This window comes from Macaca nemestrina, chromosome 17 (genome assembly GCF_043159975.1).
Source record: "Macaca nemestrina isolate mMacNem1 chromosome 17, mMacNem.hap1, whole genome shotgun sequence".
NCBI lineage: Eukaryota > Metazoa > Chordata > Mammalia > Primates > Cercopithecidae > Macaca > Macaca nemestrina.
This window is the reverse complement of record NC_092141.1, coordinates 46,986,230-47,014,143: the sequence shown is the minus strand read 5'-3', so window position 1 is coordinate 47,014,143 and position 27,914 is coordinate 46,986,230. Positions and strand designations below refer to the sequence as shown.

General features: G+C 46.5%; 2 protein-coding genes and 1 long non-coding RNA gene across 3 annotated transcripts in view; 1 reads left to right on the top strand and 2 right to left on the bottom strand.

Annotated features, from left to right (window-relative positions):
* Positions 1-4,148: 4,148 nt before the first annotated feature.
* On the bottom strand, positions 4,149-11,366 carry LOC139359365 (uncharacterized). The gene is made up of 3 exons (XR_011615281.1): positions 11,217-11,366; positions 10,737-10,864; positions 4,149-4,869 (listed from the first exon to the last, which is right to left on the bottom strand). It is a non-coding gene; the product is annotated as an uncharacterized lncRNA (long non-coding RNA).
* Positions 11,367-14,925: 3,559 nt separating this feature from the next.
* Positions 14,926-24,057, top strand: LOC105476874 (zinc finger HIT-type containing 3). Its single transcript, XM_011733162.3, has 5 exons — positions 14,926-15,082; positions 15,224-15,255; positions 21,130-21,216; positions 22,246-22,326; positions 23,529-24,057. The coding sequence occupies exons 1-5, from the start codon at positions 14,997-14,999 to the stop codon at positions 23,708-23,710; spliced, it is 468 nt and encodes a 155-aa protein (XP_011731464.1). The 5' UTR covers positions 14,926-14,996; the 3' UTR covers positions 23,711-24,057.
* Positions 24,058-24,301: 244 nt separating this feature from the next.
* Positions 24,302-27,914, bottom strand: part of LOC105476872 (myosin XIX) — a 42,247-nt gene continuing 38,634 nt past the window's right edge. Inside the window, 4 exon segments of the mRNA XM_071082795.1 lie at positions 24,302-24,595; positions 24,598-24,717; positions 26,863-27,159; positions 27,672-27,757. Of these exon segments, the coding sequence (XP_070938896.1) occupies positions 24,440-24,595; positions 24,598-24,717; positions 26,863-27,159; positions 27,672-27,757 (659 nt within the window). The 3' untranslated portion in view covers positions 24,302-24,439.

Genomic DNA, 27,914 nt, shown 5'->3' with positions numbered 1-27,914 from the left:
TGACAGGGGGCATTGTTTTGGGGAGAACAGTAGTCAGATTCTTCCCAGAGGTCTACCTAAGGGTTCCCAGCAAAAGGGAGCCGTCATCCAGGGCTCTGCTTGCCTTGACCATTTGGAGTTTGATGGTCTCTAGGTGAGAAGAAACAAGTTCTACAAGGTTAAGTATGCATGAATCAAATATGTGTATTATACAAAAAGGGATTAAAAGGAAAGAATCTAGTGGCAAAGATTACAGAAATAAGAAGTAAAATATACAAATTATTCTGAAAACAACATTATATCCTGTGGTATAGAACAGAATGAAGGTAAGAACAGAAAGCGTAGCCAAGACTTTTAAGGAAGATATCCATGGAAGGTTAATTATTAACACTTATCTTTTGTGATTTTTTGCTTGAGGTCCCTGATCTCTTCACATTGGTACTTTGAGTGCTCTTCTGGGTTAATGGAGGTAACTCCATTAGCTTCCTAGGCCTTTACTCGGGTATAATGAATCTAAGAATCTATTCCAGTAACCTTCACTGCCATAGGAGTAGAAAGAAGTACAGTGTAAGGTCCCTCCCAATCTGGGCTTATAGAGGGAGAAAGGGAAGGAAGTACCTTTACCAGTACTAGGTCCCCAGGGTTAAATAGAGGTGGTCCCGGTTCATGGGATTGGGCCTCTCTGAAGTTGTTTCAGGTCCTGGTGGAAATGGGCCAAAGAAGTGATATATTTAACCAAATCAAAGGTTTCTTGGTCTAGCAAGAAGTCATTGGTGAGAAAAGGTCATCCATACATCATTTCAAAAGGATTCAAACCTAGCCTTGAAGGGATGTTTCTAACACAAAGTAGATATATGGGCAGAAGGGTAGTCCAGGGGAGGTGAGTCTCCTGAGGTGTCTTTTGATAACATCATTTGTCTTTTCTACCTTTCCTGAGGATTGTGGTCTCCAAGCACAGTGAAGAACCATCTTCATTGTACTGTATGCCTAATGCCTTTGAGATCCCCTGGGTGACAGCCACATTGAACAAGGGGCCATTATCACTCTGGAGCTACTTAGGGAGTCCAAAGTGAGGAATTATCTCATTCATTAGTAAACCTTATATCCTCTATTAGCCAGAAAATTAAGAAGAGCCTTGCTGCCCTCCTGAGAGATTTTTTCAGTTAGGGTACAGAGGAGAATGTCATCTACATATTGTAAAACTTTAACCTGAGGATAAAGGAACTTGGAGAGGTCTCTTGACAATGCCCGCCCAAAACAGTGGGGGCTGTTTCAGAATGCCTGAGGTAACACCATCCAGATTAACTGGCTGGTCTGGTTAGAGGGAACCTCAAATGCAGACAAATACTGGGAGTTGGTATAATGGTATGCAGAAGAAGGCACACCATTGTATCTTTAGGTCCAGGACTGTGAACCATTTAGTTCCCTCAGGTATGTGAGCTAGCAGGGTATACGGATTGGGAGCCACTGGGTGAATTGGAACCACAGCCTCATTAACCAGATGAAGGTCCTGAACTAGTATCCATTCCCCTTTGGGTTTTTGTACCCCCAATATTGGGGTATTACAAGGGCTGTTGCAGAGTTTGAGGAGGTACTGCAACCTTAAGTTATCAATGATGGCTTCTGGTCCTTTCTTAACTTCTAGTTTCAGGGGATATTGTGTCTGGTTAGGAGAGGCAGTGGGATCCTTAAGGTGGGTCCAGACTGGTATGGCAGTTGTGGCTCAGCCAATTTTCCCTTGAATTACCCAAACTTCTGGGTTAATATCAGTCTCCACTAGGGGAGACAAAGAGTTTGTCCTGGGGCCATCAGGATGGTGGTCCCCACAAGGGCCAGAATACCTCTACCCAACAGAGTAGTTGGCCTTTCAGGCATAATTAGAAAGGCACAGATGAACAAGAGGTCTCCCCAACTACAACTAAGGGGTTGGAAAAAATATTGGGTTTAAGGCTTTCCTGGGATGCCCCTCACAGTCATGCTAAGAGAGGAGAGGGGGCTTGGATTGGAGATGAAAACCGACAGACCAGCCCCAGCGTCCAGAAGGAGGTCCACTTTCCTCCCTTGGATAACCAGAATTGTAAATTCTGGGGCTCCTGGATGGTAATGGTGATCTGGACTACCGCAGTCAGGGAGAGGAGCCCCAGGACTTGTCAGTCTTGCTGGATCATTTGGAAGATTGACTCTGGGCCTGGTGACTAGTGCCCCTGGGGACAGTCCACCTTCTAGTGGTCCCCACTGCACGTTGGACAGGGCCAGGGTGGCTTCCTCATGTTGCCTGGGCAATCTTTCCTAAAATGCCCTGGCTTACCACATCTGTAGCAGTTAACAGGTGTAGCTTTGGGATTCTGGGGTTTGTGGGCTTGCACGGTGGCCCTTAAAGCCTCTGCCTCTTGCCTGTATCTCCTCTTTATCTCTTCTGGCCCTCCCTACCTTATTATAAAAGACTGAGGTGGCCACTTTCAGGAGATTCTCAAAGGTACTATCTGGTCCCAGGGCCTGTTTCTGCAGCTTTCTCCTGATACCAGGGGCTGCCTGAGTAATAAATGTATCCTTTAGGATTAGTTGTCCCTTGATGGAATCAGGAGCTAGAGAGGTGTGCTTTACCAAGGACTCTCTTAGCCTCTCCAGGAAGGAAGTGGGATGCTCATCAAATCCCTGGTCTATCCTTAGTATAGTTGAGAGGCTTAGTTCTAGTCCTACGTAAGCCCCCTATTATGCACACCTGAAACTGTCTCCTCTTCCATTGTCCCCTCTTGTTGTTGGGATCCCATTTAGGGTCATTCATTGGTACTGCTTCTCCTCCAGTTGGATAAAGTTTGACCCCTTCCCTGACACTATATGTGATACAAATCTCATCCCCAGATCTCTCTGTCACTTGCAGAGTAGGCTGCTTCTCAGTGTTAGTCAGGGTTTGATTCAAAAGTAACATAATGTCTTTCCAGGAGAGTTCAAATACTTGGGTTAAATTCTGGAAAGACTTTATATATCTGTCAGGGTCCTCTGAAAACTTGCCAAGATCCCCCTTAATTTGCCTTAAGTCCTGTAGAGAGAAGGGGACCTGGACCAGGGGGCCAAATTCACCAAGCATCTGTTGGAGGGCAAGAGTGAGACTGGGGCTTGTCTAGGGTGGGGATTTCTGAGAGGGGCCAAGCTAGAGAAAGAAACTGGGTAGGGAGGATGGGGTGGACCCAGAGGAGCAGGGCCAGAGGGAGCTGGTTTCCTTGCTGGAGGTGCCTCTGGGGTTCGTTTCTTTAGTTCTCTGGGATTGTTCTCTGAGATGGCAAACAGGAGGGCTGGAGCAATTCTACACTGTCAGCAAAGGTTTGGATTGCCCTGCAATCCCAACACTTTGGGAGGCTAAGGAGAGCAGATCATGAGGTCAGAAGTTCGAGACCAGCCTGGCCAACATAGTGAAACCCCATCTCTACTAAAAATGCAAAAATTGTCTGGGCACGGTGGTTCATGCCTGTGGTCCCACATGGCTAGACCTCTTTGAAGAGAAACAGAGCTAACATTCCTTTCACCTGAAAGAAAGAGAGAGGTGGCAGGGTTGCATCCTGTCCTCTGCAAATGGCATAGCTCAGAGGGAAAGTCTGAGGACAAGAAGTCTTAGGAAAAAAAGTGAAAAGACAGATCCAGCAGATCTGCATTTACTTGCCCTTCTGAGGAATCCTGGATAGGCCCCCCAGTGAAGCAGGATATTTCCCTGACCCCTTCGAGGGACTTGCAACAAGGGTGCCTCATTTACTCAGCCTGCAGCTCTCAACTCCTCACAGGCGGGAGTATGTGAGTGAATGAGACAGGAACTGGAGTGCATGAGTGCTGGAACCAGCTGGCCACCTTGGCACTGGCAGGAGCGAACTCCACTCACTGGCTGTGTTGCACCACTCACAGGAGGTAGCATGCAGGTGAGCAGGTGCAAGAGCCAGGACAAGCACTTTTGGGCACTGGCAGATCCCGTGGCAGCATCTAGGATGGAGATGCCTGGGACCCCTGAAGCCCCAGAGGGTGTGTTACATTGCTCTTTTAGCTCTGCCATCCGTGGACAGCTTAAGTGTTAACAGCTCAGTGGGCCCTCTGCCTTTTCATGTGAGGTGGCTGCCTTCCACCAGTGACGGCAAAGGGCCAGTGTGACAGCCTTTTGTATTCATACTTGTGGCCCTCAAGCTCTTGTCCAGCATCCAGGAAAAATAAGGTTGCACAAAAGAATTGAAGGATGGTCAATGTGGGGGATTTTATTGCTGATAAAAGTGGCTGTCAGAGGGAAGGGGAGTTGAAAAGGGGCCAGGGGATGTAGGTAATCTTCCCTTGAGGTCCAGCAGTCTCTGGTCGGATTCTTCTTTGAATTTACACCATCAGGCTGTCCCTCTGAAGTCAAGTCGGTTCTCTCTGACTTTGGCCATAGTCCCCAACATGCAGCTGCCTCTCCTCTCTACCGACTGAGTCTGGGGTCTTTATAGGCACAGGATGGGGCAGGGCCGGACCATGGTGGTTTAGGAACAGGCAACATTCAAGCAGGAAAACAGGGATATAAGTTCTCACTTTGGGCTGTGGTCTCAGGCTTTTTGGCTTGAAGGTGGGGCTTCACCAGGGACCCACCCCTGTCTGCCTAGAATTTCTCTGCCTCTTGTCACTATCACTAGGACTGGAGCTGTGGACCTGAGAGGCAGCATAAAAAGATAAAAGCCATGCAGCCTTGGATAATCATTAAGTTAAAAAGGAATTTGCTTAGGGGACCAAGGGAAGGGGATACTACAGAGAGTCCATCCCCTGCATCCCCACCGTTACCCCAGGTATCATTGCCCTTAACTTTCATAACTACACTCGACTTTAGTCAGATTTTTTTTTTTTTTTTTGTAATTTTCTTTATCTGCCATGTTCAACTGTAATCTGCAAAAGAATAGAAACAATTGTCTTTGGCTGGTAAGTGACTAGTTTAAAACTTTGATTTGAAGGTATCATCAGATATCACCTTTGTTTCTGTCTCAAGGCAGGAAAGTTTTGCTTCCATTCAATGCAAACATAGCTGCCTGGATCTGGCTAGTGTTAACTCATCAGATGCTTTGTGTGAGGGACCCCTAAGTTCTTTATTTTAGGCAGTGAAAGGGCCAAGGGGTTATCATTGTTGGGCTGTGTTTAAGGCATCAGTTGACCTGTATCCAGCCTTGAAGTCATGATATAGAACATTTCCAGCATCCTGAAAAATTTCCTCATACCACTTGGCCATCAACTCCCCCATTTGCCTTGGCCTGTCACCATCCTTTTGCCTTTGCTACACCTTTTTTTTTTTTTTTTTTTTTTTTTTGAGATGGAGTCTCACTCTGTTGCCAGGCTGGAGTGCAGTGGCACCATCTTGGCTCACTGCAACCTCTGCTTCCCAGGTTCAAGTGATTCTCCTGCCTCAGCCTCCTGAGCAGCTGGGACTATAGGCACCCGCCACCACGCTCAGCTAATTTTTGTATTTTTAGTAGAGATGGGATTTCATCATGTTGACCAGGATGATCTCGATTTCTTGATCTTGTGATCCGCCTGCCTTGGCCTCCCAAAGTGCTGGGATTACTGGCATGAGCCACTGTGCCCGGCTGCTACACCTTCATATAAATATTAGACAGTATGTAGTCTTTCGTGTCTAGCTTTTCTCTAACTTAACATAATGCTTTGGATTAATCCACAATTTTGCTTATATCACTGGTTTGTTTCTTTAGGTTGCTAAGAGGTATTCTGTTCTATAAATCTGCCATAAATTGTTTTTCCACTTATCGGTTAATAGACAAATGGGTTATTTCTATTTTTTTTCTTTTATGAATAAAGCTGATATAACCTTTTGCAGAGAAGACTTTGTGTGAACATACATTTTCATTCCTCTTAGCTAAAAGTCTAGGACTGTGTTTGCTGGGCTGGATGATAAGTATATGTTTAACTTTATTTAAAAACAAAACCAGCCAAGATCTTTTCCAAAGTGATTGAATCATTTTGCATTCCCAGCAGCAATATATGAGACATCCAGTTGCTCTGCCTCTTTGTCAGCACTTAGTATTGTCAGTCTTTTTAATTTTTGTCATTCTAGTAGATGTGTGGTGGTGCTATATTGTGAGTTTAACTTGCTTTTCCTTAATGGCTGTTTATGCTGAGTATCTATTGATGTGTTGATTTGCCATCTGTATTTATTCTTTGCTGGTAAAAGACAAAAGTTATTTAAGATGTCTTTTGCAAATATTTTTTCTTGTCTGTGGTTTGTTTTTTTCCTTTTCTTAACAGTGTCTTTGGAGAACAGAAGTTTGGGGTTTGGGGTTTTTTTTAAATGAAGTTCAATGTATTAGTTTTTTTTGTAATTTGTGGGTTTTATGTCTAACCTAAGAAATATTTGCCTGACCCAAGGTCACAAAGATGTTCCCTCATTTTTTCTAGAAGTTTTAGTTTTAGTTTTAGTTTTTATATTTAGGTCTATGAGCCATTTCAAGTTATTATTATTTGCATATGGAAGTTCTTTTTTATGTGGAGGGGGACTGGGTCTTGCTCTGTTGCCCAAGTTGGAGTGCCGTGGTGCGATTATAGCTCATCGTAAACTTAAATTCCTGGGATCAAACAATCCTCCTGCCTCAGCCTCCCAAGTATCTGGGACTACAGAAGTGCACCACCATGCCTGGCTATGAAGTCTAATTTTTCAGTCATTTTTTGTTGAAGTAACTATTGAATCACCTTGGCTTCTTTGGTGAAAACAATTGACCATACTGGTGTGGCTCTACTTCTGGACTTCACTCTGTCCCTTTATGTTATGTTTATTCACACATCAATACCATGCTGTCCATGCCTGTAGTCTAGCTACTCTGGAGACTGAGGCCTGAGGAAAACTCAGGAGTTCGAATCTAGCCTGGGCAACATAGTGAGACCCTCTCTCTTATTATTATTATTAGTTTTTTAGATGGAGTCTCATTTTGTCACCCAGGCTGGAGTGCAATGGCAAGATCTTGGCTCACTGCAACCTCTGCCTCCTGGATTCAAGTGATTCTCCCACCTCAACCTCTAGAGTAGCTGGGATTACAGATACCCACCATCATGCCCGGCTAATTTTTGTATTTTTGTAGAGATGGGGTTTCACCATGTTGGACAGCCTGGTCTTGAACTCCTGACCTCAGGTGATCCCCCGCCTCAGCCTCCCAAAGTGCTGGGATTATAGACGTGACCCACTGTGCCTGGCTAAGACCCTCTCTCTTAGAACAACAACAACAATTAAAAACAAACAAACAAACAAACCATGATGCTGTCTTCTTCACTGTATTCTTTTCAGAGTGTTGAAATCAGGTAATATGCATTCTCAAACTTTTTCTTTCATTTATAAAAAAGATTTGGCTAATCTATATCCTTTGCATTTCCTTTAATTTTTTTTATTGAGACAGAGTCTCACTTTGTCGCTCAGGCTGGAATGCAGTGGTGCAATCTTGCTCACTGCAACCTCTGCCTCCCGGGTTCAGGCGATTCTCCTGTCTCAGCTTCCTGAGTAGCTAGGATTATAGGCGCGTGTCACCACACCGGTATTTTTTGTATTTTTGGTAGAGATGGGGTTTATACCCTGTTAGCTGGGATGGTCTTAATCTCCTGATCTCGTGATCAGCCCGCCTCAGCCTCCCAAAGTGCTGGGATTACAGGCGTGAGCCACTGTGCCCGGCCTTCCTTTAAATTTTACAGTCATCTTGCCAGTTTCAACAGAAAAGTCTTCTAGGATTGTGATAAGGATTGCATTGTTCTACAGATCAGTTTGGGGAGAACTGACCTCTTAACCATGTAGAATCATCTGATCCATGTATGTCTTATCCACCCCCCCCACCCCTTTCTTCTGCATTAGTCTGGCTAGAGATTTCTCAATCTTACTGATTTTTTTCTAAGAACTATTTTTGGTTTTATCACTTTTTGATATTTTCTGTTTTATTGATTTCTGCACGTAGTTTATTCGTTTCTTCTGCTGACTTTGGTATTCTTTTTTTAGTCTCTTAGTGAGGAAGCTTAAATCATTTATTTGAGGCTTTTCTAATTTAGCAGTGTTTTCAGCATCAGCGCTGTTGACATTTGGGGCTTTATAATTGTTGTGGCGGCTTTCCTATGCATGACAGGATGTTTAGCAGCATCCCTGGCCTATAACCACTGGATATCAGCAGCACCCCTCTCCAGCTGTGACAACCAAAAGTGTCTTCAGATATTGCCAAATGTCTTGGGCATGGGAGAATTGCTCCTGGTTGAGAATGACCACTGTAGTAGGTATTTTATGCTAGAAACCTCAGTTGTGTATCACAAATTTTGACTATTTTTTTCATTTAGTTGAAAAATTTTTTTAGTTTCCTTTGTGATTTCCTCCTTGGCACATGCATTACTGTATTTTTTTAAACTTTTTTTTTTTTTTTTAGAGACAGGATCTTTCTATGTTACCCAAGCTGTCGTTGAACTCCCAGGCTGAAGTGATCCTCCCACCTCAGCCTCCGAGAGTAGCTGGGGTTACTGGTGTGTGCCACCGCACCTGGCGGACCCATACATTATTTGTAAGTGTATTTTTAAGTTTCCAAATGTTTGAGGATTTTCTAGAAATATTCCTGTTACTGATTGCTAATTTAGTTCTTTTGTGATCAGAGAACATACTTTGAATGGCTTCAGTTCTTTTGAATTTGATGAAATGTGTTTTATGGTCCTGCCTATGATCTATTTTGGGGAATGTTCAGCGTGCACGTGAAAATAATGTATTCTTGGATAGAGTTGTCTATAAATGTCAATTGGGTCAAGTGGGTTGATAGTGTTGTTCAAGGTTTTTATATTCTGGCTGGGTGCAGTGGCTCATGCCTGTCATCCTAACACTGGGAGGCCGAGGCGGGTGGATTACTTGAGGTCAGGAGTTCAAGACCAGCCTGACCAACATAGTGAAATCCTGTCTGTACTAAAAATACAAAATTAGCCGGGATTAATCCAATATGGCAATATCTGTCTTTTAAGTAAGTGTTTAGAAACCATTTACCTTTTTTTTTTTTTTTGAAACAGAGTCTCACTCTGTTGCCCAGGCTGGAGTGCAGTGGGCAATCTCGGCTCACTGAAACCTCTGCTTCCCAAGTTCAAGTGATTCTCATGCCTCAGTCTCCTGAGTAGCTGGGATCACAGCCACTCGTCACCATGTCTGGCTAATTTTTATATCTTTAGTAGAGACGAGGTTTCACTATGTTGCCCAGGCTGATCGTGAACTCCTGACCTCAAGTGATCTGCCTGCCTTAGCATCCCAAAGTGCTGGGATTACAAGTGTGAGTCACAGCACCCGGCAACCATTTACATTTAATATGTTGATACAGAAGGGTTTAAGTTTATCATCTTGCTATTTCTTTTTATTTATCCCATTTGCTTGTTCTTTTTTTCTTTTTTGCTAGTTTCTCTCTCTCTCTTTTTTTATTGAAGTACTACTCCACAATGCTGCCTTCTTTGAGACTGAGTACCTGATGCCATTTTACCTCCACAGTGGAGGTAATAATATTACACCATGTCACATATAGTGTAAGAGTCTTACCTAGTAACTTCTATTTCTCTCCATCATTTTTATGTTTTATGAAAGTGTTATCACTTTCATATATTTAATTCTGCATGTGCTACGAACTCCACAATGTACTGTTATATTCACTTGAACCAGTTATCATTTAAAGAGATTAAAAAGGTAAAAATGGGCCTGGCACGGTGGCTCACACCTGTAATCCCCAGCACTTTGAGAGGCCGAGGTGGGTGGATCATCTGAGGTCAGGAGTTCGAGACCAGCCTAGCCAACATGGTGAAACCCTGTTTCTACTAAAAATACAAAAATTAGTCAGGCAAGGTGGCGGGCGCTTGTAGTCCCAGCTACTCGGGAGGCTGAGGTGGGAGAATCGCTTGAACCCGGGAGGCGGAGGTTGCAGTGAGCTGAGATCGTGCCACTGCACTCCAGCCTGGGCAACAGAACAAGACATTGCCTCAAAAAAAAAAAAAAAAAAAGTAAAAATTTTTTTTGAATTTACCTATGTTTACAATTTTTGGTGCTCCTTTGTGCAGATCCAAATTTCCATCTCATGTCATTTTCCTTTTGTCTGAATAACTTTCTTAAACATTTCTTGTAATGTAGATCCGCTAGTGAAGAATCCTGTTGGATTCTGTCTAAAAAAATCTATTTCTTGTCATCATTTTTAAATGATAAGGAAATAAACCTGGGGTCTCACTTCCTCTTCCCTGCCCCTCACTGAGCAGAGTTCTTATGCACTGCTGCCATGTGGGAGGTGGAGATGGGTTCAGCGGTTTGTGAAAAGCTTGGCGCTGCACACCCACTCTACAGGGCACATTTAGAGGCTTCTTGGGGAAGCTGGTTCGGTAGCTCTGACTCCTCACATCTCTGTGTGTCCTTGGGAATGTCAGGTGGAAGATCGATGTGCATTTGCAAATGGGAATGAGCGTGAGAAAAGTAAAATGTGGGGTTGTGGCTGGTAGGGTGTGTTCAGGGAGCAGTGGTGACCTCTGTTGTCTGTGCTCTCCCAACAGTTCTGGGACTGTGGATAATGCAATTGTTTTCTATCCCTTTTGTATTTTGGAAGTTCTCCATGAAGTCCAACTGCAGGTCATACTGTCATTTAGTCTAGAGTTGGAGGATGGATATAATTTCATGAGTAGGAAATAATACGCAGAGTTGTTGGACACCGATTTCTGGGCCCACCCACTCCACCAGAACCTCAGGCCTCCTTCATTTGACTCCCACTCGCAACGTAACTCACTTTAACGCCTGAACTACTCTCTCTTAGATACCAGAGGGGAAACAGAGGCACGCAGGTGAGAACGTGGCAGCAGTCCCTAAAGAGCCCATCATAGTCACTTCTGGTGCTGGCCCTGGCTCACCCGTGCCCTGGGGGAGAATGCAAGTGTCAGAGCTGCGGAAAGGAGCTGAGATCTAGCAGGGCTCGCCCTTACCAACCTCCGCCTCTAACAAGGGCCACACAGCACGTGGGGGAGATTAGGCCGATCTGCCCGCCCCATCACCGGAGGCCAGGAGGGTGGAAGGCAGTGGATCGCGACCTGGCGAGCAACCCACACGCTCTGGAAGTGCGGTTCAACTTTAACCAGGCTACTGCGGGCGGCCAGCTGTCAGCGGGCACTCTGCCTCCCGGGGCTGTCCGCAAGCGCTGGGCGGTGGACACCGCGGGGAACCGCCCCTGGACAGCACGCGGAGCCCTCGGTGAGCGCAGGCCCTGCTTTACCGTAGGAACACTCGTGGGCGTCGGGTCGCCCGCTTCACCCCCGCGCTCTCGACGCACTTTCCTGCCGCCTGGCGATGTCCGAGGTATGTATCAGAGCCTGGACTTGCTCTTCCCGGCGCTGCCAGACCGCTGAGCCTCCCGTACGGGGTGGGGCGCAGGCGGGGCGCGAGCTGCGCGGGAATCCGGGCGAGCGCGCTCCACCCGGGCAGTGCGGGCCTGCGGCGCCCTCTGGCGGGACCCGGCGCGGCGTTGCGCGTCTCCAGCCTGTGATTGGCCCGGACTCGTCTCGAACGCGCCGGACAGCGCTGCCAGGAGGCAGAGCTCTGAAAACCTCGACAACGACGCCTCTCTCTCCAGTGCCCGCACTGCGCCCAAGGCTGACGCCCAGGAGGCCCGAGACAGCCCTGGGCGGCCATTAAGATGGGTCTGGAGGGGACGTCAGTGTGGACATCTAGTTGCTGGGCCTGGGGTCACACGGCCCCCTTTCTTGTCTGAACTGGCCACTGCCCGGAGGAGATGCGCTGTTTCTTAGTGTGCCACCACCTAACTGCCATCGCGGCTGAGCCCACCTCCTTTCCCAGACATTAGAGGACTAGGGGTGCGAAGGTCGGGGAAAGCTGGGGGCATCCAGATGTCCAGAGTGGAGGAGGGGCCTCTTCCCTGCTTGGATGTGCATGGGAGGGATTCCAGAAATTTTATTTTCTTTTCTTTTTGAGATGGAATCTTGGTCTGTCACCAGGCTGGAATGCAGTGGCGCGATCTGGGCTCACTGCAACCTCCGCCTCCCGGGTTCAGGCGATTCCCCTGCCTCAGACTCCTGAGTAGCTGGGACTGCAGGCGCCCCCCACCACGCCCGGCTAATTTTTTGTACTTTAGTAGAGACGGGGTTCACCATGTTGGCCAGGATGGTCTCGATCTCCTGACCTGGTGATCTGTCCGCCTTGGCCTCCCAAAGTGCTGGGATTACAGGCGTGAGCCACCGCGCCCGGCCGAATTTTCTTTTCTTTTCTTTTTTTTTTTTTTTTGCTAGAGTCATCATCTCTCCACTCACAGGTCAGCGTGGTTTGGATGCGGGTGGGAGGGATTGAGCCCCTGAAAATGGTTAGGATTGTCTCTGGCCTCAGCCTCGGTACACACATCACAGGACAAATCAAGCAGCAGTGGTGATGTCCTCCACAGTGGGCAAACTTCTACCCATGTCAGAGAGTGCACAGGATCTTTTTTTTCTCTCTCTCTCTTTCTCTTCCTTTTGAGACAAGATCCTGCTCTGTTGCCCAGGCTGGAGTGCACTGGCATGATCTCCACTCACTGTAACCTCTGCCTCCTGGGCTCAAGCGATTCTCCCACCTCAGCCTCCCCAGTAGCTGGGATTACAGACTCATGCCACGGCCCCCCGCTAATTTTTGTATCTTTTTGGGTAGAGATGGGTTTTTGCCATGTTGCCCAGGCTGGTCCTGAACTCCTGGGCTCAAGCCATGTGCCTGCCTCGGCCTCCCAAAGTGCTAGGATTACTGGCGTAAGCCCCCTTACCTGGCTGGGCACAGGATTTTAAATTAAATTAAATTAAATTAAATTAATTTTTTTTTTTTTTTTAATTTTTAGAGACAGAGTCTTGCTCTGTCACCTAGGCTGGAATGCAGTGGCGTGATCTTGGCTCACTACAATCTCTGCCTCTTGAATTCCGGCGATCCTTGTGCCTCAGCCTCCCTCGTAGTTGGGATTACAGGCATGTACCACCACACCCAGTTAATTTTTTCTATTTTTAGTAGAGACAAGGTTTCGCTATGTTGGCCAGGCTGGTCTTGAACTCCTGGCCTCAAGTGATCTGCCTGCCTTGACCACCCAAAGTGCTGGGATCACAGGTGTGAGCCACTGTGCCTGGCCTAAATTTTTCTTCTTTAAGACAGGGTCTCTCTCTCTGTCACCCAGGCTGGAACGCAGTGGCACAATCATAGCTCACTGCAGTCTTGAACTCCTGCCTCAACCTTCCAAGCAGCTGGGACTACAGGCTGGTGCGACGATGCCCGGCTTGGCACAGGATTTACATATGGCCCTGGACAAGTCACTGGCCTTCTCTGGCCTTCCCAGGACTTCTCTGGACTTTCTGGGATGCTTCAAGTTCAAATCATCAGTGGTATAACTGTTGAACAATATGAGAGCGCTGCGAGTTACTAGGCCTGTGTGGACCGGTTTTGGATTCTAGGCTGGGTCCCAGGCAGAGGTTGGAGGTTGGGGCAGCTGCAAGTAGGACATGCAGGTGGATAGAGGGCCTAGCAGCTTCAGCACTGAGGACTGGACTGGGTTGCCACGCCCAAAGGAAGGATCATTACTCACTTCTCACTCAAGAAGCAGATGGCAGAACTGTTTTGGAGGGGTGTGGCTTGGGGCCTGAGACCTTCATTCATGCGGTCCAGATGGAGATCCATGAGAGTTAAGACTCTTTCTAGATATCATGTAGCACTTCAGATTACAAAACTTTTTGCACATGGTCTCCTCTCTGCTTTACAACAGCTCAGGAAAGTAGGCCCAAACATCCACTTTAATAGATAAGGGAACTCAGAGCAGGTAACCAACCCCGCCAGGTCACACAGCCAGGGAGGGGGTTGAGCCAAGGTTCAAACCACTGCCTTGGATTTTGCAGATACATCCCTGCAGACACCTTTATTGAAGAGGGACCCTGAAGGCTGAACAGCCAACACAGAAGAGGAGGCACTTGGGGGTGAGGGCAATTTATGGCCCTGGGAGGGCCCAGTGCAGGTAGGATGGGAGCCAAGGTAAGGCTGGGCCATGCCTAGCTGCAAGCAAATTTCCTTAAAAAAAAACAAAAAAAAAAAATCAAAAAAAAACACATGACTTTGTCTAAACCTAAAGTTTGTGGTGGCATTCAAGTCCCATCATAGCCCATCTGTCCAGACTCATCTGTCTGGGATCCCCGTCTTGGGGCCAGTGGTCACTGGCCTGCTTCCTGGTCATTAGCTTCCGGGACTAGGGGGAGGTGTGAGGAGCCTAGAGTGCAAAATTTAAGAAGCACTCATTCTCAGGGGCGTGCAGGTGCAGGGTAGCGAGGGCAGGACTCTAAGAGTGACTCTCTTTCCTCCCCGTTTCCCTGTCCTACTTTCATTCTAAGCATTAAGTTCCCAGAAGCCAGAGACGACTTCTTCATTAGAAGATCCAGGGGGGTCCCCAGCACTGAAGGGCTCACAGTTGGAGCTCAGACATTTGCCAGTGGTCAGGCTCATCTTTCTTTCCCCAGTGAAAAATGGCCTAGGTTGGGAAGGGCAGGTTCCTGTCTACTGCGTGATCCAACCGATTCTGGTTCGCCCAGTGTCTGGACTCGTCCTTTGCCAAAAATAAGCAGATGAGATGGGCGGACGAACTCCAATGTCCCTGCAAGATTCAGGAAGTCCAAGCCAGAAAGTAAAGGACGTTTACTTCCATGCATTGTTTTCTTTTTTACATGCGGGGCAACACACCTGGACAGTGTCGATGACTTGGTCCAAGCCACACGGCCGCACAGGGACAGGGACAGGGCTACACAAGTTCTTCGACGCTGTGATGTGATCAAGGAAAACTGGGAAGCAGCTACTAGATGCACATCGAGTATATCGACGCTCTACTTACGAGGACTGGAACAGTGAGCAGGATCGGTCCATTGCTTTTGCCTGCCTGCTGAGTGCTGATTGGTCCTCGTTTAGGAAACGGAAAAGGGGCGTGCACGCGGGCGCGGCTGCGTGAGAGGCGCGCGCGGCGGCGCGGGAAGCAGTCTCCTTCACTAAGACCATGGCGTCGCTCAGATGTAGCACCGTCGTCTGCGTGATCTGCTTGGAGAAGCCCAAATACCGCTGTCCGGCCTGCCGCGTGCCCTAGTGAGCGGGGAGGTCGCGGGGTCTGGGGGTGCGGGTGTCCGGCCACGGCAGGAGGGCGGGAGGCCGGGCGGCAGCCGGCGGGCCGCTGGAGGGGCCGCGGGCCCTCGGGGCTGACGCGGCCTGTGGCTTCTGTTGTTACAGCTGCTCTGTAGCCTGCTTCCGGAAGCACAAAGGTGAGTCCCCGTCCCCGCCAGCCCTCGGCCCCCTCCTCGCGCGGGGTAGCCCCCACGTCCAGCCTCCGTCTTGGGGGCGTGGACCCTTGGGCTGCGCTTCTTTCTCCGCCTCGGGTCTCCGTGGGTTCTGCAGGAACCTCGCTTCCTCTGACTTGGTCCCTGGTGTCATAGGCCTCTCCCTGTGTGTCGGACAGTTCCCTCTGTTGTCCCTCTCTGTAATCGCTCTCACGGTTTTGAACAGTCAGTAGCCTTTCTTCTACCCCGCCCCTCCTTCTGCGTGCTACTCTTCTTACTTAGAAATAGTTACCGATTGCTTTTCCCACCGAGGTCTACCCTAGCAGTTTCTTTCTCAGTATTCTGGTGTAGCCCCTTACCATTTTGGCTGAAACTGCGCAAGTTTAACAATATTTTCACTCGTGTAAATAATGTCTTGTTAGAAACAAAGAGGTAAGTCCATGTACAACACAAGGAGAAGTCCTTGACTTGTTAAGAGAAAAAAAGAACTAAGTAAGTTCTGTGTATGTGAACACACTTTTGTACCGTTAAAAATAAGTGACCTGGCCGGGCGCGGTGGCTCACGCCTGTGATCCCAGCACTTTGAGAGGCCAAGGCGGGTGGATCACCTGAGCCCAGGAGTTCGAGACCAGCCTGGCCAACATGGTGAAAACGCGTCTCTACTAAAAATACAAAAATTAGCCGGGCATGGTGGCGCGCGCCAGCTACTCAGGAGGCTGAGGCAGGAGAATCGCTTGAACCCGGGAGGTGGAGGTTGCAGTGAGCCGAGATTGCACCACTGCACTCCAGCCTGGGCGACAGAGCGAGACTCAGTCTGAAAAAAAAAAAAAAAAAAAAAAGTTTGATGTAGGCGGGGCGCGGTGGGTCACGCCTATAATCCCAGCACTTTGGGAGGCTGAGGTGTGCGGATCACTTGAGCTCAGGAGTTTGAGACCAGCCTGGGCAACATGGTGAAACCCTGTCTGTATAAACAAACAAAAAAAGCCAGGCGTGGCGGTCTGCGCCAGTGGTCCCAGCTACTCAGGAGGCAGAGGTGGGAAGATCGCTTGAGCCCGCAAGGAGAAGGCTGCAGTGAGCCAAGATCGCACCACTGCATTCCAGACTGGGAGACAGCAAGACTCTGTCTCAAAAAAAAAAAAAAAAAAAAAGTTTGACGTAGATTCTTTCAGCTTATTTCCACTCTTGTACCAATATATCGAACTTTTTTTTTAGCTTTTAGAATCTCAGCAGTGAGACTGTACTCAACATCCTCATTTGATTTTATATGTTGGGCACTTTTCAAAACGTAGTGCATTCAGGCCGAGCGCAATGGCTCACGCCTGTAATCCCAGCACTTTGGGAGGCCAAGGTGGGTGGATCACCTGAGGTCAGGAGTTTGACACCAGCCTGGCCAACATGATGAAACCACATCTCTACTAAAACAAAAATGAGCTGGGTGTGGAGGCACGTGCCTGTGATCCCAGCTACTCAAGAGACTGAGGCAGGAGAATTGCTTAAACCATGGAGACGAAGGTTGCAGTGAGCCGAGACTGCATCACTGCACTCCATCCTGGGCAACAGAGTGAGACTCCGTCTCAAAAAAAGTAAAAATTAAAAAAATTAAAAACAAAAACTAGTGCATACAAGTTCTAGCTCACTGATTTAAAGGACTCATTATATAGTTGATACGACCATTATTTATATAAAGCTTCCTATTGGTAGATTTTTCTTTTTAATATTTGTTTTTAGTTGACACATAATTGCACACAATATGAGTTACAATGTGATATTTCAATACCTGTATACAATGTGTAAGGATCAAATAGGGTAGTTAGCATGTTCATCACCCCAAATAATCATTATTTCTTCATGTTGGGAACATTCACAATCCTCTCTTCAGCTATTTGAAAGTATAAATTGCTGCCAGCATGGTCACACTAAGGTGCTGTGTAACACTAGAACTTACTCCTCCTATCTGGCTGTAATTTTATATCGATTAGCCAACTTCTCCCTAGCCCCCTACCCTCTACTCTTTCCAGCCTCTAGTTACCACTATTCTACTCTCTACTTCTGTGAAATCAACTTGCTTAGCATCCACATGTTAACAAGAACATCTTTCTGTGCCTGGCTTATTTCACTTAACACGATGTCATCTGGTCTTATCCACGTTGCTGCAAGTGACAGGATTTCATGGTTTTTTATGGCTAATATCCAGTGTGTATATGTACCACATTTCTTTATCCATCTGTTGGTGGATCCTTAGGTTGATTCCATGTCTTGACTGTTGGGACTAGCAGTAAACACGGGAGTGCAGGTATCTCTTCGGCGGACTGATTTAATTTCCTTTGGATATATACGCAGTAGTGGGATTTCTGGATCATATGGTAGTTCTATTCGTAGTTTTTTAGGAACCTCCATGCTGTTTTCCATAATGACTATGCCAATTTACATTCCCAGTAACAGTGCAGTGTATAGGAGTTCCCTTTTCTCCACATCTTTGCCAACATGTTATTTTTTTTCTTTTTGATAATAGCCATTCTTACTTTGGTGAGATGATATCTCATTGTGGTCTTGACTTGCATGTCCCTAATGATTAGTGATATTGAACATTTTTTCATGTACTTGTTGGTCATTTGTATGTCGTCTTTTGAGAAGTATCTGTTCGGGCCATTTGTCCATTTTTATTTTTTTTGAGACAGAGTCTCACTCTTGTCGCTCAGGCTGGAGTACAGTGGCACAATTTCTGCTTACTGCAACCTCCGCTTCCCGGGGTTCAGGCGATTCTCCTGTCTCAGCCTCCAGAGTAGCTGGGATTACAGGTGCCTGCCACTATTCCTGGCTGATTTTTGTATTTTTAGTAGAGACGAGGTTTCACCATGTTGGCCAGGCTGGTCTTGAACGCTTGACCTCAGGTGATTGACCTGCCTTGGCCTCCCAAAGGGCTGGGATTACAGGTGTGAGCCACCACACCCGGCCCATTTGTCCACTTAAATTTTTTTTTTTTTTTTTTTGCTGTTGAGCTCCTTGTGTATTCTAGATATTAACCGTTTGTCAAGTGAATATTTTGCAAATATTTCCTCCCATCCTATAGGTTGTCTCTTCACTCTGTTGTTTCCTTTGTTGTACAGAAGCTTTTTTGTGTAATAGAATTCCGTTTGCCTAGTTTTGCTTTTGTTGCCTGTTTTTTTGAGATTTTATTCATAAGATCTTTGCCTAGACCAAAGTCCTGAAGCATTTCCCCTGTGTTTTCTTGTAGTAGTTTCATAGTTTCAGGTCTTACATTTAGGTCTTTAATCCATTTTGATGTTTATATATGGTGACAGATAAGGATCTAGTTTCATTCTTCTGCATATGGTTATCCTTACAGGTATCCTATTTTTCCAGTACCATTTATTGAAGAGTGCTTTTTTCCCAGTATATGGTCTTGGTGCCTTTGTGAAAAGTCAGTTGGCTGTAAATGTGTGAATTTATATCTGGGTTCTCTATTCTGTTCCATTGATCTATGTGTCTATTTTTATGCTAGTACCATGCTGTTTTAGATATTATAGCTTTGTAGTATATTTTGAGGCCAAGTAGTGGTGATGCCTCCAGCCTTGTTCTGTTTGCTCAGGATTGCTTTGGCTCTTGGGGATCTTCTGTGGTTCCATATTTATTTTAGAATTTTTTTTTTTTAGTTTCTGTGAACAGTGTCATTGGTATTTTGATAGGGATTGTATTGACTCTGTAGATTACTTTGGGTAGTATGGTCATTTTAATATTTATTTTTCTTATTGGTGGATATTTACATTAATTTTGCCTTTGTTGCTGCTATAGGCAGTGTTATTTAATAAAGAATAATTTTTTATCAGAAATTTCTAATAGCCACATCTGTTGTACACTTTTCATTTGTCTTTTTATTTTTATTTTTTTGCAACAGTCTTGCTCTGTCACCCAGGCTGGAGTGCAGTGGTGCTCACTATAGCCTTGACTTCCTGGGCACAGGCAATCCTCCTACCTCAGCCTCCCAAGTAGTTGGGACTACAGGCATGCGCCACCATGCCTGGCTTATTTATTTTTAATTTTAATTTTTGTGGAGATGAAGTCTTACTGTATTGCCTGGGCTAGTCTTGAATTCCTGGGCTCAAGTGATCCTTCCACTTTGGCCTCCCAAAGCGTTGGGATTACAGACGTGAGCTACCCGTGTCTAGCCTGTCATCTTTCTTGATTCCTATGAATATCTGCTGTGTTTGGCTTTTTCTTTCTTGATATTCTCCTTTGGAGGCTGGGAAGATACCGCTCTGTGGTATTCTTTCCTCCCTTTCTCCCTTTGAAGTCCTAACCAGGCCTGACCCTGTTCTAGCCTCTGAGGTCACATGAGATAGGGTGCATTCCGGGTGGCATAGCTGTAGATTCTCCTTGTTTCTTCTTTTTGAGACAGGGTCTTGCTCTTTTGCCCAGGATGGAGTGCAGTGGCGTGATCACAGCTCATTGCACCCTTGGCCTCTTGGGCCCAAGTGGCCTTCCCACCTTAGCCTCCTGAGTAATGGAGACAAACTTTATCTATTTTTCGTAGAGACAGGATCTCAGTGTGTTGCCCAGGCTGGTCTTAGACTCCTGGGCTTAAGCAGTCCTCCTGCCTCGACCTCCCAAATTGCTGGGATTACAGGCAGGAACCACTGTGCCCAGTCCTCCCTTTTGCTAGATCTCTCCCTTGAAATTTGGTCCTTGACTTTTATTCCTAGGTAGGTGGTCTCTCTTTTACTTTAAAAATTTTTTTTTTTTTTTTTCTTGCTGACATGCAAATCTTTAGCTCCAGCCTCTTTTTGAGCCCCTTAGACACAAATGTATTTTGGGATCAGGTACAACTCAGAAAATTCACCTCTTCTCCAGTCCCTCCTGGTGTGTTCCTTACACGTATAGCACAGCTGTAAAGTTAGACCTGGATTCTAAAATCTGCCTCTGCTACTTACTAGCTGTGGACACCAATGGACAAGTTTATTACAAGAAAATTTAATCGTTTCATCTGTAAGTGGAATTAATAGTCTCCATGTCATGGGGGCTTTCTAAAGGTTCATTGAGCCACTATGTATCTCACTGTGTACCTGGCACAGTGCTTGGCACTCAGTCACTGGCAGCTGTTGTAACTGCCACCTACCTGACCAGAACCTTTCCGTAGCATATTGTCAAATCTACATTTTAAGTCTCTACAATCTGGTCCTGCCTTTATGTCCTCAGAATCCTTTCCTGTGACTTCATGCTCTGTTGATTCTCTGTCACCCAGGCTGGAGTGCAGTGGCACAATCACAGCTCACTGCAGCCTTGACATACTGGGCTTAAGTGATCTCCCTACCTCAGCCTCCCAGGTAGCTGAGACCACATGCATGCACCACCATGCTTGGATGATTTTTTTTATTTTTTGTAGAGGCATAGTCTTGCTAGGTTGCCCAGGCTGGTCTCAAACTCCTGGGCTCAAGTGATCCTCCCACCTTGGCCTCCGAGTGTTAGGATTACAGATGTGAGCCAGCACAGCTGGCCTTCTGTTGACTTTGTAAGTTCTTTGGTTGTTTTTTCTCTAGTTTTATCCCATCTGGTATCTGGTTTATAGAAGCTATTTCAAACACCCCAGTTAATTGTGGTGAGAATCTTGTAAGATTCGGCAGGGTAGGGAGGATGGGGACAAGTTCTTGGGGTGCATGAATGAGCCCTGCTTTCTCAGCCTGCTGGCAATTTTCCTTAACCTCCCTCTTGCTTTGATCTCTCACTTCTTTCACATTCCTGGGCACCCACCCACATCCCTTACCCCAGACACTTGCTTCCTACCTAGATGCTAGCTTGGTGGGGAGGTGCAGCCTTGTTGCTGAAATGGAGGTAATGTGGGCCTGGGATTTGTGTCTTTTTCAGAACAGTGCAACCCTGAAGCTCGTCCTGTTGAGAAAAAAATAAGATCAGCTCTTCCTACCAAAACCATAAAGCCTGTGGAAAACAAAGGTGGGTTGGTTGACTTCAAACAAATCTACAAGGGACTTCACATAGAAAAAGTTGAAAGGAAGGAAAAGGGGAGACTGGAGCTGGTCAGGGAATCCAGAACAAGAGCTTCGTTGGGAAACAACAGCTTTCTTAGCCCTGAGCATCAGGAGTGGGGCTATGTCATCATGGGTGATGTTGAGGCAACAGCCTGAAAGCAGTATTCAGGAGAAAAATGGGCAGAAGACAGAGATGAGAAAGGCCATGGCTGTGGTTTGGGGGTTTGTGGTGGGCCCTGCTGGCAGGAGCCTTCTCTAGCCCACAGCTGCTGGTCTCCCTCCATGAATCTGGCTGGGGCTGTCAGTTCACCTGAGCTCAGCCCAGGCAGGAGGCTTTCTTTGTCCTAGATCATCTCGCTGCTGCTGGGGGTTCAGAGCTCATAGCAGTAGTGGGCTGTCGACCTATCCGTCCAGCCATCTAAATGTTCTTTAATACCTCCTGGGTGTCATGCACCATGCCAGGCTCTGAAAGCAGCCCCTCTGGTGCCACCAAAGAGGTATTGAACATTCACTCCAAAGGCATGGCCCATTTTTGCCCTTTGAGAAATTTCCAGGTTGGGTTCAGGCAATGCCAGCAGTTTCTGCCCATGCTGAAAGCACAGGAGATTCTGCTTGACTGTTTTTTACAGAGCATCCAGTTAATTGGCCCATCACAGGGTTGGAGCCAAGTAGAGGTGGGGATGGGTAATAAGTTATTAGACAGCCAGGGTCTAAGCCTAAAGACCACAGGACCACATATACAAGTAAGGATGTGAACACTAGGGTGCATTTGTTAAAATCACCAATTCTTTCACTTAGCCTCCCTCTTCTAAAAAAGGAGTGTTAGTATAGTCACAAACTCCGGAGAAGAGGATTTTTGTCTGTACCTGCTTGAATACCCCTATCACTATTACATGTGTGTGCATACATTTTTATCCAGTTGAAGTAGTTGTTAAAATCTGGTGCCCAGGCCTCCTTTTTAGTCATGAGCCGTTGACTGTTTTGTATTCCTTAGATGATGATGACTCTATAGCTGATTTTCTCAATAGTGATGAGGAAGAAGACAGAGTTTCTTTGCAGAATTTAAAGAATTTAGGTAAGTCTGTGCTGTGCTTGTTTGTCAGTGGTTGAGATACATTTACTGTGTTATAAGGATTGTGATTTTTTTTAAAGTTATTAAATCCTTGAATAAGTATGGCATGCAGGGCCCTTACTATCTAGCAACATAATTCTGTAAACATAAGGGTGTCACACCTCCCAGCCTGCCCACACCATTCCTTCTGCCTGGAATCCTGCTGGTCTTGCAGGTTGGCAAAATTTTGCTCCTCCTTCAAGGCTTGTTTCAAGTTTGCTTTGCTCAGCTAAGCTTTTCTTGACCTTTTGTGTCTCTTTCAGAATTAGGCACTTTTTTGGTTTCCCATAGCAACTTGGACTTACTAGTAATAAATCACTGTTATATTTTATGGTAATTTATCTCTCACATACCGATTTGTACAGCAGGGACCTGTATTCCCAGATCCCCAGTGCTCAGTTCACAGTCCAGCCTTTAACTCAAACAGGTTATCACATGATTTAAGGGGAAACAGGTATTGCCATTTTTGTAGCAAGCACTGCTTATTCAGTCCTTAAAACATTGTTACATGTGTATGGTGTGTTAATTTCATTCTTCCCATGTCACAGAATCATGTTAAAAGGTTATGCTTTGCACTTAGTCTCATGGTTATGATTAGACTGAGTTTGGAGCTGAGCTAGTAATAGGTGTGAACAATTTTATAGACTGTAAAGTACCATGCAGGTATTATTGTTGGTTCCCTGCTACTGGTCCTGCTGCACGCCGAATCACATGCCTAGACATCAGAGTATTTCGTATAGCTGTCTTCACCACTGGCAACTTGTATGGCTAGAAGGAAATCATGCCAGCAGCTTAATGCTATTATTAGCTTTTTGATTGTGCTGATAAAGCATTTTTTTCTTAGCTGAAGTGGCACGAAGTTACAATATTTACAAAGATACCAAGAACTAGTATCTGTTACTGCATTTAATGTGGAAATAGTTTGATATGCTGATCTCACCTTTCATTTTATAGAGGTGGTATCTCGCCATGTTGCCCAGGCTGGTCTTGAACTTCTGAGCTCAAGCGATTTTGCCCACCTTGACCTCCCTAATTGCTGGTATTACAGACAGGAGCCACCACGCCTGGCTAAGTTTTATTACACTTGAAATATTTCTTCACTTTTCAGCCATCTCCATGTTTTCCCACTTGAACTCAGATTGGCTTTTTTTCTTGTTAATTTTTAGGGAAATCTGCAACATTAAGAAGCTTATTGCTCAATCCACACCTCAGGCAGTTGATGGTCAACCTCGATCAGGGGGAAGACAAAGCAAAGCTCATGAGAGCCTACATGCAAGAGCCCTTGTTTGTGGAGTTTGCAGACTGCTGTTTAGGAATTGTGGAGCCATCCCAGAATGAGGATTCTTAAGATGGATTATTGTGCTGCTTGCTCAAACGTGTGCTTGACTCCCAGAACCTGCCTGCTCCCTCTCTCAGGAGACCAGCTAGCGTGGGGGGCCCCAGGCAGAAGAGGTTTCCAGGATGCAGACTACGTTATACAGGCCTTTACCGGCATTGATGTGGCTCATGTTTCAGGCAGACGTGGGGCCCTTAAGGTGGCAAGTCCTTTATGGAGAAAAAACTTGACATTCAGATGGTTGTTTTTAAATGTTTTACTTTTGGTACAGTTGATAGACATAAATGGTATCAAGCTTTACACTTCATATGGAGTTAAACTTGGTCAGTGTTACTAAATAAAATCAGGATGTGATTCTACTGTACATTGCATTATTCATAATTGTTTGAAATTACATTAAATAAATCAACTTATTAAATACTAAAGTTTTGTTCCTTTTTAAAGGAAATAACCACAAAATTTTCCCCAGCCCAAATTCCAGCGCCAATTTTAGGCCAACTTTGGTTGTTTTCTTCCAAAAGTGCTTATGTGGAACTGGGGTCCCCACTGTAGTGACAGTCAGTCATGACTGCTGCTGGAATGTGAATGCATGATCTGTGAAGGTAGTGAAACGTGGCCCTGATGTTTCTTAACCCTGGTTTGCTAACTACCAGCCCTGACACCATCCGTGCTTGATGTAGCCTGGAGCCCCAGGCCCACTGATGTACTGGGCATGGGGCCCTGGCTTGAAGGCTGGAGCCGTTACTGTTGTTCATGTGCATTTGGAGCACTGTGGGAACAGTCTGGCAGCTGTGTGCTGATTAAATGTCTTTGGCAAGGCAGCTGGCAGGAAAAGGCCTTGTGGAAACAAAGGCACCAGGGATCACCCAGCCCAGTGAAGGCAGAAGAGGTCACATGTGGATCAACCTGTGTCTTTCCAGCAGAATCTGATTAAAGCCTGTAACGCTGTAGGGCGAAGGTTCAGGGCAGATGTCAGCATAGCGCAGTGGAGACTTTCTGCAGTGAAACTTTATCGATCCCTAGAGGGGAGAGAGAGCTGCAGCTTTAGCCCCAGTTCCTGGGAATGCCAAAGCCTAACAGAACCCCACACAGCAGATGCTAGAAATGCAAGGAGGTATGGACAAGTACTAGTAATTGGGGGCCACAGCAGGATTAAAATAGCGTTACATCCACTCAGTGTGAGACAGATGAGGAAACCCTAGGAGGCGCTCCCTAAGAGGAATGTCTGTCACATTCCTATGACTGCTTAAAGCCGGAAGAACAAAACATTTACCCTTCTGTTTAGCAGGCCTGTGTGTTTTCATGGGAGATTTCATTCAGATTAAGGCCTATAGTAATTCCTCTGAATGGAAATTCGGCGTTTCCTTCTGCCTTGTCATTTCACTTACTCCTTGCTGTGACTCCATGCAGTAGGTTGAGTATTAGCCCATTTTATAGACAGACTCCGAGAAAATGTGTCTTAGCCAAGATCATCCAGTGAATGGGGCAGAACCAGGACCCAGACCCTGGAGTTCTACCTCCCAGTGCAACACACTTTCACCTTTCCTCGGCCACTTCATTTCTATGAGGCCTGGCTTACTGGGGTGACTCACAAAGCCCTGAGTGACACTGACTTCCTGAGTGTGCTGGCTGACTTTTCCCTGGATGCAAACAGCTGGGCACGGTGGCTCACACCTGCAATCCCAGCACTTTGGGAGGGCAAGGCAGGCGGACCGCTTGAAGTCAGGAGTTTGAGACCAGCCTGGCCAATATGGCGAAACCCTGTCTCTATTAAAAACACAAAAAAAATACAGCCAGGTGTGGTGGCACATGCCCTGTAGTCCCAGCTATTCGGGACGCTGAGGCAGGAGAATCACTTAAACCCACTGCACTCCATCCTGGGCAACAGAGTGAGACTCCATCTCAAAAAATTAACATGAAAAAAGACCCACAGAGAACTTGGACCACTGACCCTGCCTGTCATTTCCTCAGCTAGAAAAAGAGAAAAACCAAGCAATACAGTTAGAGGAAAACATGGTGCCAAATCCAGTGCCATTTGAGGTAACCAACTGATCACAACCGAAGTTGTGATGTGGGACTAACTAGATTATTTGCTCTCAAGTCTTGGGTAGTTTCTTTTTTGCTCCGTCTCATGAATTTTTCCTCTTTTCTGTAACTGACCTATTATTACCCTAAGTCAAACTTTTTTTTTTTTTTTTTACACGGACTCTTGTCCGACAGGCTGGAGTGCAGTGGCATCATCTTGGCTCACTGCAATCTCTGCCTCCCAGGTTCAAGCAATTCTCATGCCTCAGCTTCCTGAGTAGCTGGGACTACAGGCGCCTGCCACTACACCCAACTAATTTTCGTATTTTTAGTAGAGACAGGGTTTCACCATGTTGGCCAGGCTGGCCTTGAACTCCTGACCTCAGGTGATCCACCTGCCTCGGCTTCCCAAAGTGCTGAGATTACAGGTGTGAGCCACCACTCCAGGCCCTAAACTGAACTTTAACCACCCCCTGTTCCTGACTCATCTAGAGCCTTGGTTCTCAGTGTGGTTCATGGAGCATCAGCATCAGCTGGGAGCTTGCTAGAAACGCAGCACTGCATTTGGAAATGGGACTAAGAGAAGATTTAGTGATGCTGAAATAATTAGAAGCACTTTTTAGAAAGATAAAGGGCTCTGGAAGATTCCCAGTTATAACAAAGTAAATAATCCAAACCTGCAGTTGGTTGGGACGTGTAGGCCTCTGGTTTACCCAGTAGGGTTAGGGAGGGATCTTTTTTTTTTTTTGAGACGGAGTCTTGCTTTGTCGCCCAGGCTGGAGTGCAGTGGCCGGATCTCTGCTCACTGCAAGCTCCGCCTCCCGGGTTTACGCCATTCTCCTGCCTCAGCCTCCCGAGTAGCTGGGACTACAGGCGCCCGCCACCTTGCCCAGCTAGGTTTTTTGTATTTTTTCGTAGAGACGGGGTTTCACCGTGTTAGCCAGGATGGTCTCGATCTCCTGACCTTGTGATCCGCCCGTCTCAGCCTCCCAAAGTGCTGGGATTATAGGCTTGAGCCACCGCGCCCGGCCAGGGACGGATCTTGTCCCAGCCTCAGTCCCACTCCCACTGTGAACTTGTAGGCTTTGGTCCTACTGTTCTCAGGAACAAAGCTGTCATGACCATCACATACAACGTACCTGAGGCAGTGCTCGGATGGATGTGACACCAGCCTGGTCTTGTTGTGCTGTCTGGACAGAGTAGCTACTGGGGCTGCCCCTGGGGAGGTGGAGGCAGGCCCAGACCACTAATTTCCTCTGAAAGCTGCTTACACCCATTGCTGTATTGGCCAGGACCAGTCCCAGGGGCCAGAGGCGGATTATTGCCTCCAGGAACCTTGTCTGCAGCGGCGAGGTGCTCAAGGAACAGGGAGCTTGAGAGAAGTGTTTTTCTTCCACACCATCCAGTTCTTTAGCAGCAAGGTAGGCCATTCTGATCTTAAAAAGCAAACATCCCTTTATAGCTTTAGATTTATCTAGCCCTCTTAGCAGAAAATGGAAATCAAAACTATCTTTAACAAATCATGTTAACAAGGTGAACTGAAGGCACCTGGTTGTGAACAGCTGGCTGCCCTGAACCAAACTGGTTCCATATGGCACAAGTCTATACACCCCAGGCAACTGTGCTTAGGCCTTACATATGCTACTTGAAAACAAAAAAATAGCCCATTGAGATATAACTGATATGCCATAAAACCCAGTCTTCTAAAGTGTACATTCCAGAGTTTGGTATATTCCCAGAGTTGTTTACACCACTCTTTACCTTCATAACCACCCTGCAGGGTAGGTGTTACTGTGCCCACCGCATACACAAGGAATATGAGGCTCACATGTGAACAACCTGCCCAAGGCCACCTGCATTACAGTGGCAGAGCCAGCATTCCCACTTGGGTCCATCTGGTCCCTAAAACTGATCCACTGCCCACCCCGACTTCTTGGGTCTTACTTACTCTCCACTTCTGCCACGCGTGCTTGATGACTGTGGCAGCTGCATGTAGCCTCTGGATGTGTTTCCGAGTTAACCAGGAACGAATGGCTAAGAGGTTCGCCCAGAAACAGGAGAGATAATAAAGGAGCCGTTAGAGCTGTCAGTGACCTGGCTGCAGCAGCACCACAGTTGCTGTCAAACTTTCAAATATGTATTTTTTTTTCAATAAATGACTACCTTGTGCTACAGATAACGTTCTGAAGTC

Coding starts and splice junctions, on each gene's coding strand:
- LOC105476874 (XM_011733162.3), top strand. CDS start 14,997: ATGGCGTCGCTCAGATGTAGCACCGTCGTCTGCGTGATCTGCTTGGAG. Junction 15,083..15,223: donor CCGGCCTGCCGCGTGCCCTA/GTGAGCGGGGAG, acceptor CTGTTGTTACAG/CTGCTCTGTAGCCTGCTTCC. Junction 21,217..22,245: donor AAAGCCTGTGGAAAACAAAG/GTGGGTTGGTTG, acceptor TGTATTCCTTAG/ATGATGATGACTCTATAGCT.